Source organism: Hyposmocoma kahamanoa, unplaced genomic scaffold, assembly GCF_003589595.1.
Source record: "Hyposmocoma kahamanoa isolate Upper Pololo Valley unplaced genomic scaffold, ASM358959v1 263, whole genome shotgun sequence".
In the NCBI taxonomy this organism is placed as follows: Eukaryota; Metazoa; Arthropoda; class Insecta; order Lepidoptera; family Cosmopterigidae; genus Hyposmocoma; species Hyposmocoma kahamanoa.
The window spans coordinates 3,244,707-3,256,568 of record NW_020653766.1 but is presented as its reverse complement, the minus strand read 5'-3'; the positions used below and the strand labels follow the sequence as shown (position 1 = coordinate 3,256,568).

At 34.7% G+C, this 11,862-nt stretch overlaps 1 protein-coding gene across 6 annotated transcripts in view; it reads right to left on the bottom strand.

The window, feature by feature from the left end:
* Nucleotides 1–3,008, bottom strand: part of LOC113228964 — a 61,982-nt gene extending 58,974 nt beyond the window's left edge. For 5 of the 6 annotated variants that reach the window (XR_003310354.1, XM_026462408.1, XM_026462409.1 and 2 more), the window contains exon 1: nt 2,575–3,008. Coding sequence is in view for 5 of the 6 variants with exons in the window: in XM_026462408.1 (XP_026318193.1) it covers nt 2,575–2,625 (51 nt within the window). In the remaining variant the exon portion in view is untranslated. The remainder of the gene's footprint in view (nt 1–2,574) is intronic. The other variant, XM_026462412.1, reaches the window with a different exon arrangement.
* Nucleotides 3,009–11,862: the final 8,854 nt, after the last annotated feature.

Below are 11,862 nucleotides of genomic sequence, written 5' to 3'. Positions count from 1 at the left end.
AAAATGTTTGTCCAAACAGGTCAGGCTAGGGTCAAAGAACATACAGCTTCATCTTTAGTAATGAGTTAACGACTCTGATCTAGATCTAGTCTGGTTAAGTAAACGTTTTTATTAAACTCTTTTTTTTATTATCTTCATCATGACTTTTTCCTTTTTTCCATCCTAAAAGCTTTGTCCTAGTTTTTTCCAGCCCATTAAGGTCTAACTGTAACTTTTGAAAAAGATTTTAACATGAAAAATAAGGTGACCATAATGTCTATATTAATTTCGAATTTTAATAAAAGGCTTTACCGTAATTATATCAAAAAACTCTTTAAAAACGAAATCGAAGTCATTTACTTCGTTAAAACAATGGCTTGGGGTACGAAGAGACGGGACGAACAAGTCGTGCGCCTGGCGGGAAGCGACACGCCTGTCCATAACAGTTGTAGTGCCACTCAAAGTTTGAAATCACAAAAATCTAAGGGGCTGAGACATATGTTGACAAGTTCCATGTGCCTGTAATTTCACCAGTACCTTGAAAACCGGAACGCAGTAATGCTCACTTTACTGCTTAGCGGCAGAAATAGGTAAGTTAATCTCTTCAGCAGTCTAGAAAACTACAGTGTTTTTACATCTATATTTAGGATATAACTTTGCATGAATTAAGTAACTTTAACTTTAAATTTCATGAAATAAAGGTTACATTAGAAGTTTTGACACTATTGAACCCGATTTGTACCTACACATTACAAAGACCGTTATTAGCAAAAACGAAGACGCAATCGATTTGCGTCTAGGGTGTACCGCCGATTTATCACGAGAACCGGAACAGCTTAAATAGGTAGGCGAGAATGTCACTTTCTTCCTACGTTTAGACGAAAATATTTCCGTCGTGGAGTTCTATTTGTTTTTGACATTGTAGATCTATGTTTTGCTTGCATCATCTAAGTTTTACAAAGGATGGAAAAAATGTTTTGAGATCATGACCATATTTTTTATTTTCACCAAAAGGTCCGGCTTGGATAAAACACCAATATTGTTACTGTTTGATCTTTAATATGGTATGAAAGGAATACTCGTATTATATTCGATCACGTACTCGTACGTCGATTTGGGTCATGTTATCATGTAATCGAATCATACAGGGGATTCAAATATTACGTTGGTTCACTTGCTACGGATTTGTAATGAGGCAAATGTAATTTTACATCCGTCTTCAAAAATTACAGACTACAACGGCCACCTTACCTGTTTCTACCGCCAAGCGGTAATGTGAGAATTACTGCGTTGCGGTTTTCAAGAGTAAGGGGTGCTGGTAAAACTACAGGCACATGAGACTTGTCTCAGGGTGATGGACGGAGCGGCAGTGCCTCTCAGATATGTCGCTTGCCAACAGATGCAGGACTAGTTCATAAAACTTCAAAAGTTTGATTATCCGTGTTAGTCACATCTATTTGTGAAGTTTTATTGAAATCGATTAATGGAAATGTTGAAATCCAACAAACCGGATTCATCTCTTAATTTGCCATCTTTAGAGCTGGAATTTTTTCTTCAAATTTGAATTGTACCACAAATGTACAAAGCAATCGCGTACAATACACACAAAACAAAAGAAAAAAGTACCGTCAAATTGGGAACCTCCTCCTTTTCTGAAGTAGGTTAAAATATTAGTATTAAAAAAAATAGGATAGAGTTATTCAGGGAATTTTGACTGGCAGATATGTAGAGCCTTAGAATAATAACGCATAGAATGATAGTTTTATCAAACGAACTGTCACAAGTGAGGCAAAAATCAAATTCATGTAGGCTAGTTTTAGTAGTAGGTTAATTTTCGGTTTTAGTGAATATTTATATAAAAATACAAGTTGAAACGCGTTACTTCCTTGTGGAATGTGATGTTAGTATCTATTTTATGTTGTCTGACGTATTTTTACACTCATTTACCGCACATTTCGTCATTTTTAGCTAAAATTCTTGATCTGTTCGCGATGCAAGTTGACCTTGAGCACTGAAGGCCCGCCGCTCGTGTAGGCCCATAGGGAGCGCTTCAATTTGCCTCACTTAGCGTGTGCGGACTAGGTTTCTATGCGTTATTATTCTAAGTGTAGAGCTATATTTTAATCCCTATAAGAAACGTGAAAATGGAACAATTGAGTAAAATTACCAAAAATTGGTAACACAAGGTCGTAAATAAATTAAAAAAGTCAATTAAATTAACGACTGAAAGTCACACCACTATTTCCCGCTTTGTTTTCTCACGCAAGGGCAAAGGTCGATGTACATTCAGCCTAGTAATTTTTATAACGGATCTGGAATCTAGGACACATAAACAGCCATTTATTTTAAGTAATGGAGATTCGACAAAGAGATGCTATATACGAACCTACATAATGTATAAAATGGCCAGCTGTAAAAATACCAATGAATTTGATCTAAAATATAGATCAAATTATTTCCAAACTTCATTCATATTTTACTTTTTGAATGTCTTTCAATCCACACTTTGGAACGCTTTTGATTTTTCTTTCCTGTTACAAATGGGTACATTAAATGAATTCGTATAACTAGATAACAAAATATCAGTATACTCACTTCGGAAGCCCAGTGAACGTGTCTCGTGTCCGCCAAAACACTTCTTTCCATCGCAAGAAAGAAACAGTCACGACACCATTTCACTTCTTATATCATTCGAATAAAAACTTTTGTACAATACAAAATTTGTTACAACACTATTAAAAAAAAAACTCGTTTCGAAAATAAAATACGTCACACTGTCGAGAAAAATCGCAATATACGTCACAAAAAAATATCAAATCGAAAAAAGAATGCGCACGGTTGCACAAAGTAATGATTAAAGAATTCCGAAAAATAGTTTCGTTTCGTCTCGAGAGTTTAGAAAAGCACATAAAAACTTAATTGTCGCTTCTACGCTCTAGCGTCGTTCGTTAGTTACCGATTATAATTCCTTGTCACGTTAAAGACATTCAAATTCATGTATTTTTCTTTACTAGTTAGCTTGTTGCTCTGGCCGGTTCGTGAAAATGACTAAATCAGCTGATGGGTAAGAAAAATCAGACGGCACGCTTGGTTGCGTTTGTGTGCCAATAGAGGTAGAGATATCTTTTGTCCTTTTCTCTCTCTTGGGGGGATTTCAACTGGCGTGATTTGCATCTGATAGCCGGTTGATAATAGTTTCCTTTTGCATAGCTAGCGGATTACTATGTAGAAAGTAGCTACTTAGAATAAATTGAAAAAAAAAAGAGACCATTAACGTAACGGACTTTGATTATTTTCTGATGCACTCAAAAACTAATCCTTAGGTTTTAAACAGCTGTCACATAACATAACATTTAGGTCCTACAAGTGGCATCTTTGGTGTCACCCTTGTCACAAAACGACAACTACAAGAACTGAAAGACTTTCATTTGATGAAAGCACTTGTGACTTATGTTTGGTATTGTGCAATTTAAATTATTTATTACTCAAATTGATTATCTTCTTTATGTAATTGTTGTTTGTGTCAAATTTTATTTATTTAGTGTCTAATTGTCTACAATTATTTGAGTTTGATTTTTTATAATTAAATGGTTTGCTTTGGGGTAATGCCGCCGATATCAATAGAATCTTTGTCCTGCAGAAACGTGCAGTTAGGGCAATTTACAATCTGGGCCCCAAAGTATCTTTGAGAGATAAGTTTAAGGAAATTAACATTCTTACACTAGCCTCACAGTACATTTATGAAAATGTAATTTATGTTAAAAGGAATAGTAATTTATTTATGAAAAATAGTGACAGACATAACATTAATACGAGGAATAAAAATAAACTAGCTTTTCTTGATAGTCGTTTTCACAAAGTCAAAAAATCATTTAAGGGGCAATGTATACGCTTCTATAACAAGATTCCGGTTGATATACAAAATTTGCCTTTCACGAGGTTTAAAACTATAATGAAACAAAAATTTCTGCGTACTTGGATGACAAAAATCCGTGGTAGTAACCCGTTTAGCTCTTGGAGGTAGTCTCGATCTCTGATGTTTCAAATAAAAAAAAAATATTGTAAATGTTATTTACAAAGAGCAACCCCTAGAGTTTCTTGCTCATTCTTCTCAGGGGAATCTGCCTTACGAATGAGCGGTAGAGTTTAACCATTGTGACGATTTCAAGTGTAATAATGCTTACCTATGAAATAAAGATTATTTTGAATTTGAATTTGAAATATATACTTATTTGATTTATGGTGTTCCAATTTATGACGGGCTATGGCAGAATAACAGCGAGGACTATGTAATTATATAGTCCTCAGAATCGATGCTGAGACATAGGCCATTTTTACATGCTTTTATTATTTTAATTTGAATATATTTTTATTTCTTTTTTAATTTATGTATATTGCGTATCAAATATTGGCGATTTCATTTTTATTTTTTTTACATGTGGCTTTATATACCAACGTACGAAATGTATATTATAATCTCTTAAGGCCCTGTGTACTTCAAAATGTACATTATATGTTTCTGGGTTTCAGACCCACACAATATATTGTTCCCATGATCACGTAAACGCCCATTACACACTATAATGAAAATATCGCATTTAGCGCTACACATTCTATATGACCATAGGGTATTTTTGAAAAAATTTCATACAAAACTGAGGGCATACTGGCTTGGGGCATGTAATTATATTTAGTACATTTTAATGGGTATGTAGCGCTTTTTCCATTGTACTTTGCTTAAGATGTTAAACGCCAAATGCATGACCGTAAAATATCAAAACAAAACAAAAAAATGGAATAGTATTTCGTGACCTAGTAATTATAAGACCACTATGAATGTACCTACAAAAATAGCTTGACTTTTCTATCGATCTACGTCCATTTACATAAATGTCGGTTTACCCCTCAGTTTTGTGGTAATTGGAGCTAAGAAATTTAATGTTCATGGTTATATCGCGTTAATTAATGCATTCAGGTTTAACAACTGACATGTTTTGTTGTGCGAGGCCATTGTGTTTATTGCCGTGAGTTAAAATTTGGACATTTTATCGCATTGAGGCCGTTTTTTATACGAACATGCGCTCGAGATTTTCTTGGAAACATTGTTATACTTGTAGTCGTTAAGTGAAATCTCGCAGAGGAAATAAAATATATTTTAAGCAAAAAAATGTCCATTCCGAAAAGTTTATTTACGATAGAGACTCTTTTGTTTACCTGACTTGTAATCGATGAATTGAAAATGTCAGATGTTAGCTATCTCTACCAGAAGATCTATTTTTTATGTCCTATGCGACTTTAGACTTACTCCCATACACTACAGGAATGTATGTTCATTAAATGGGTAACTTCAAATGTTGCATGCGGTTGCTTCTACAAAAAACAATAATTAATTATTGTAATGAGAACTGATTTCATGATTTGTCGTAGGTTTCAACACTAAAAATCATCCTTCTTGGATACGAGAGAGAGAAACGAGTATCCATACGTACAAAATAACAAAAATTTCCGTTAAAAACTATAACTAATTTACCGACTTTGCCCGACATACCGTGGCTATCTAGAACGCAATTATGAAATTCAACGCCGGTAAATTGAGATAATATCTCAAACCAGGCCAGTCCAACTGACTAACAGTGCTAATAGGATGAATCACCTCACAATCACCTACAAATTATTACGCACTTACACTTTTTTGTCACTTAAAAAACTGTAAGTTAATAACACTGTTAAAAAAAACAAAACGTGTCTTTAAAAAATTGTGCAATTTGGCCGTTGAATTCAATTTTGGGACGCAATTATTTTGACATTAGTTTTTTGTTTTTCGAAACATTAAAAAAATCGTTATTTTGACAGCTCCTGTAAGTCTTTTTTAGTGTACACTTTTAATAAATTTCCAGTGTTTTTTAAAAAAAAGTGGTTTCGTGGCGCGGGTTGATGGCCGACTAGACGGTAAGAAGTGGGGCGATGGGGAGTGGTGGTCGCAGGTGGTGAGATCAATACCACTGGCGCACGCACTGACCGTACTTTGAAATTCTATATTTGGACTATTAGATGGGCGCGGGTATATCTGTCAATAAAATTTGGGATACCGGAATTATTTTGTACGTGTGTTAAAAGCCAGGTGTTGATTTACAACATGTATTCCCTGTAATGTTTTTAATGGTCCTCAGTTCTAATTTCGTATCGATTTGAACACAAATGCTGTTAGTCGAATACTCGTAAAATTCTAGCTTTAATAAAAACTTTTAATTTTTGTATTTTTTTTGCTTTCAGGAATAAAAACCGTACCGTGCAAAGTCACGTCTATGTAGCAATAATGTTGTGTACTAGATTTTAATAATGCAACATTTTAATTGAGTTTTTAGCATACTATATGAAAGCAGATTGATGAGTAACCAAGATCAGAGAAAATTTACTTAGAGAGTTTATTACAAGATGTTATTTATTTACAACATTAAGTAGGCAACCGCAGGCCAAAACAATGGCAAATTACCGTAATATGCCCGAAAAAGGCGCCTTAGAGAAGTACATTTTAAATTTAAAATTCGAATAGAAAGATTAAAAAGTTTTCATATCAAAGCATTTATAGCGACAGTGGAAATGTTTATTTATTTTTTTAAAACCAACTGTAGCGAATCGCAGCAGTCGCTATAAATCTCTTAAGTTTTAGTTTTATATTATAAATTTAAATGTGATAGTTTTTGTTTTGCTGTTTTGTTTTGATAGCTACGTGTTTTGACTTTGCTCACTTGTTGTTAGCACCCACCCTTTAAAAGGGAGCAGAGGAAAAATTCCTAATCTTCGATTTGAGTTTAGAGGAGTATATCCACTTTAAAGTTAAAAATAAAATATTGTATGAGTAACTACACGATATATTCAAGCAAAGACATTCCTCGATAGATAAAAATCACGAAATGACCTCTAATTTTCACATTTTTTCGATTTATCCTCCAAATGCATTGACTTACAATGTCCAAATGCTACAGGTTATTTGGACAAAAATTAGATAATTAATTATATTTATGCATGACCGACAATTGTCACTACGGATTTTTTTAAATCCCTTTAGTCTTAGAGTTATTCCGCTAAAACGAATTTGGTACTTTTAATGCGCAAAATTCAACATCTCCTGTCGCATGTCACGCGAACTTCAGGCATATATTTGTGTCACAAATTTGGGCGGAGCCAACGTCAAAACATTTTTGGCATGCTCCCTCTTAACCCATTGATACAATCCGCTACACTAACCTCAAAATCATATCCGCATATGATTATCAACCTATACGCATATGAATCATATGAGCCCAAACGCAAAGTAGCTAGCTGCTGTACACTGATGAGCAGTTTCACTCCCCTCTCTGCCACTTCCAATATTATCTCTACGTCACCATAACATTTTATTTTTATTGGAATTGCATCTGTGTGCAAGATTTGTTGAAATCGATTATCTGAAAGTGTATGATATTATTATTTTTATGATACTAAGTGATTACAAACAAGTCGCGCGTCTGGTGGTAAGCTACAAGCCAGTCCATAACAGCTGCAGTGACACTCAGAGGTTTAATTAAATCGCAAAGATCTGAGCTGCATTTTCTCTGCGCCTATCACCCTGAGACATATTAAGTTCAAAAATTCCATATGCCTGTAGTTTCACTAGTACCCTTTACCCTTCAAATACGGAACGCAGTAATGTAAGGAGTAATTAAAAACTGGAATCATCCACTAATTCCCCACCCGTAAGGTAGTATTTTCTTCAAGTTTGAATGAGACCACTGAGGTACTGAGGAGTAAACAAACAAAACAAAATACAGTCGAATAGAGAACTTCCTCCTTTTTTGAAGTCGGTTAACAAAGGAAAATAAAGTTGCCGTATCTACTTGTCTATTTATCTTAAATGTGTATACGTAAAAATGTTTGTTTTGTATGTTTGTCCCGTGTTATTCATCCGATTGCAATAAAACTTTTATGAGTTGTTGCCCGCAAAAACATTGTGAAGAATCATTTTTAAAATTAGAAGCATTTAAAAAAAACGGTCCGGCTAGTTATTTGAACAAAATGTGTCTATAGCCGAAAAAGGGGTTAGATAAATAGTTTTATATTTCAGCGGAATTGCAACGCTGTATCCGTACAGCTATTTTTTTAAATAAAAATAAAGGTACTGTCACGTTGTAATAACGTGTGCAAGATAGTAAAGAATATCGTCAACTCGTTGAGCGAGTTTTTAGTACACCCGTACGCGATTATTGCAAATTTATGTATTAGTTTGTTTCTTGTTTGTTTTCTGGAGAGAGGTTTAAGAATCTATACAACTTCAAGTGGCTTTGGTTGATTCCGCACACAGACCACATATTCCGCATAACAGGAAACTGTTGAATTAATCGTTTGAAAAAAAAAATATAATAAACTTGAGGATATAGACCGATTACCATACAGTGTGAACACACAATTCCTAAAAATGTTCACAATTTCAATGAAATGATCCTTACATAATTTTTTTTATGGACAACTCAAACTTGACTAAATAATTGACTATACCATTATATTTTTATTCAATTAAAAGCTATTTTTATTACTTAATTTGTATCAGTTTTGTCATCTGTTAACTTATTGTTACCTCTTACAGCAGGGAAACTGAAGCCTCTCTACGAGTGTCGTATTAAATGTATGGGAGCGTTTAACGTCATAATTTTCAATATTTCTAGTTTTATTTCAAAAAAGTTATAGGCGTGGATTTATTTAAAACGTAACGTACTTTCGATATCAGTTTAAAGCTTTTTGATATCTTATATTTATGGAATAATCGCCTGGGCACACTTAACGATTACACCCTGTATACCCTTTTAGAATAGTGGCGTATTTCAAAAACCAGTTTCTTTTATCGGAAAGAATAAACGTAAATGGTACGCAAAAGCGAGTATGTGTATACCGTGATTGTTTATAGGAATGAAAAAGCTCTGTGTTATTCCTCGAAAATTCAGTTACATTCTGAATACGACTGTGTAACTATTTGATAGAAGAACTATTTTGGTTTGCAACCCCATTTTACGAATGCAGCAATGTGTGAATGCGATAAACCTATAAACTCTTGCAAACAAGAGCAGATGGATTAAAACAAACAAACAAAGGATCTAATGCTATTAAAAAAGGAACAAAAGTACAATGGTTCTGATGACTTATTTATTACCTAAAAATTCAGATAAACAGTTTTTCTTTCTTTCAGCGGCGGCATTGCAATCCCGTATCCGTACAGCTAGTTTTTTTAAATAAAAGTAAAGGTACTGTCACGTTGTAATAACGTGTGCAAGATAGTAAACATAGTAAATAATATCGTCAACTCGTTGAGCGAGTTTGTGGTACACTATAGGCGATTGCTGCAAATTTATATATAAGTTTGTTTGTTGTGTAAACGGTCTCATCTGCAAATTACAACGTTTGTTGTGGCCTTATATAGGAGAGTTAAAAAAATTCACGTGTTGCCGGTTGCTTGTATCCTATGTATACGATGTTTTGCTGCTTTTTTCATACCCTACCGTACTTATTTCCCACCTCACTAGTTCGGAAAGGCTTTCTTTCGCATTATATACATAAAGCTACAAATCCTGACTCACTTAGAAAAATAGAACGCATACTTCCCGATGTGGTGGGAAAATAATGTAAACGAGTGATCAACGGCCTGCAAAAACTATAATACATTTGGGGGGGGATATTTGTGCACTTTTATGAGATACACCTTGGTTAATTTCTGCAAAAAGTAAAAAATGTTCGCAATTCAAATAAACAAGATGGCCGCCATACAAATTTCGAAGCCTTCTATCACGGAACCTATTAGAGATAGGTAGGAGGTGCTGGAAGGAATGTCATAGAGGGCAATAGTGGTCAACTGCCTGTGTAAAAAAAATTCAAGATGGCGAATCCGAAATGGCGGCCGAAGAAAAACTTGCTTCGATGCGGCTGAAGATTGGTATGTGATAGGGGTCTTTAGAAGTCCTTAATCATAATTTGTGGTGAAAAATTTTTTTTTCGCCATTTTTTAATATGGCTGCTACATAAGTTGCTTTAGTCAAAAATAGCTGCCGAAACAGACGCACTCTGTTTCAGCTGAAAATTGTAATGTGGAGGCCTCTAGAAGTGCCAGACAATCCGCCATACACGCGTTTGTTGGCAGTAGAAAAAAATTGTTCTTTTCTACTTGTAATTGTAATTTTGTAATTGTCGCCATTTTTCAATATGGCTGCCATAGAAGTATTTTTTGGCGGCAGATGAAAATTTGCTCTAATTCGATTGAAAATCGGCATGTGAGGATCTCTATGGCTGTTTAATAATAATTTGCGGTTAAATTTTACTTTTAGTCATTTTCCAATATGGTTGGTTGCCTTATAGACTTTGTTCGGCGGTTGATAAAAATTTTGCTGTAATTCTACTGAAAATCGCCATGTGGGGTTCTCTTTGGGTGTTTAATAATAATTTGCAGTCAAAATGTACTTTTTGCCATTTGTCAATATAGCCGCCCTTAAAGAGCTATGGTAATTTTTTTAAAGTTACCAGTGCCGAGGCCGTATGCCGAGGTGTAGCGGAGGGCGAAGACCGAAGCGTCCGCACGCCACCTTACGTAGGTAGTATACGGAGACTCTAATACGGATACAAGATTTCACAATTGTTCAAAATATAAGGCATATTTCCCAATGTAGTGGAAATAATATCTTATTTACTTATACAACTTATAGCGTTGTTGTATCTCGACCGTCTGTCTATTAGATTCTTTTTTCGTGGAAGCTAGGCCAAACAAAGAAGCGCGCTTCAGAAGAATGCGCTTGGTGTTAAGCGACACGTCTATCCATAACAGTTGCAGTGCCACTCAGAGCTTTAAATCGCAAAGATCTTAGGGGCATTGCCGCTGCGCCCGTCACCCTGAGACATAAGTTGACAAGTCCCATGTGGACTCGTCCGAAGAACAGAGTCCGATGTCATTATATAGCGAAAAGATAACAAGCACGTCACGAGAATAATTTCGTTATTCAAACTAAGGCCTATGTAAAGGTGTTTTGAGAATTTTTATATCTTATTTCGTTTCGGAAATATAAAATCGAACAACGGTCGATCTGACATCCACAGCGAAGAAGAACAAACGAAATGTACTATGTCCTAAGAACAAGTAGTCTTGCACATAATCTTTGTTCTACGGATGAGTCGATGTGCTTGTAATTTCCTTTCACCGTTTGAAACCAGAACGCAGTAAAGCTCACATTACAGAAATAGGTAAGGTTATAATAACCGAAAAAATAGTTAAATTTCCAATTACCTAATTAATTATCTCTTTAAAGCATTATAAATTAACTGTAGTAATGAACTAAGAACAACTAACTCAACGTTATATATCATTTGGCAAATAGGAGCCTATCTTATCTAACCCACTCAAACTGTGAATTAGTTTCGCGGAAAGTCTAATCAAAAGTTATATAGACTCCGATGCTTAGTAAAAGTATATTTGAGTATATTTGGGAAGATTAATTTATGTGTTGATGTTCGCTCCTTGGGGTTGTATAAAAGATATTTGAAATAAATCTATATATAATATTGACTTACAAATAAATGGACGACGGGTACTAATACAAAAACCACGAAAAAAATGTCCCAAGTCAACCTATTTAAGCGTAGTGACATGTAAAGGAATATGAAAAAGCTAAAACGTTGAATTTAAATTGTAATGTCATCGCAGTACTGTCTAATTTTGCTTGCTTCGCTGTCAGTCGAACAAACGAAGACTAAACCGTGAATGACGCTCTGTATACGATTTTAACGCCCTATAAGTTCGGACACTTTTTAGCGCGGACCCGACGTCCATATAATTGTAAGTCAATGATATATAAGGAAGTAGTTGTGAAT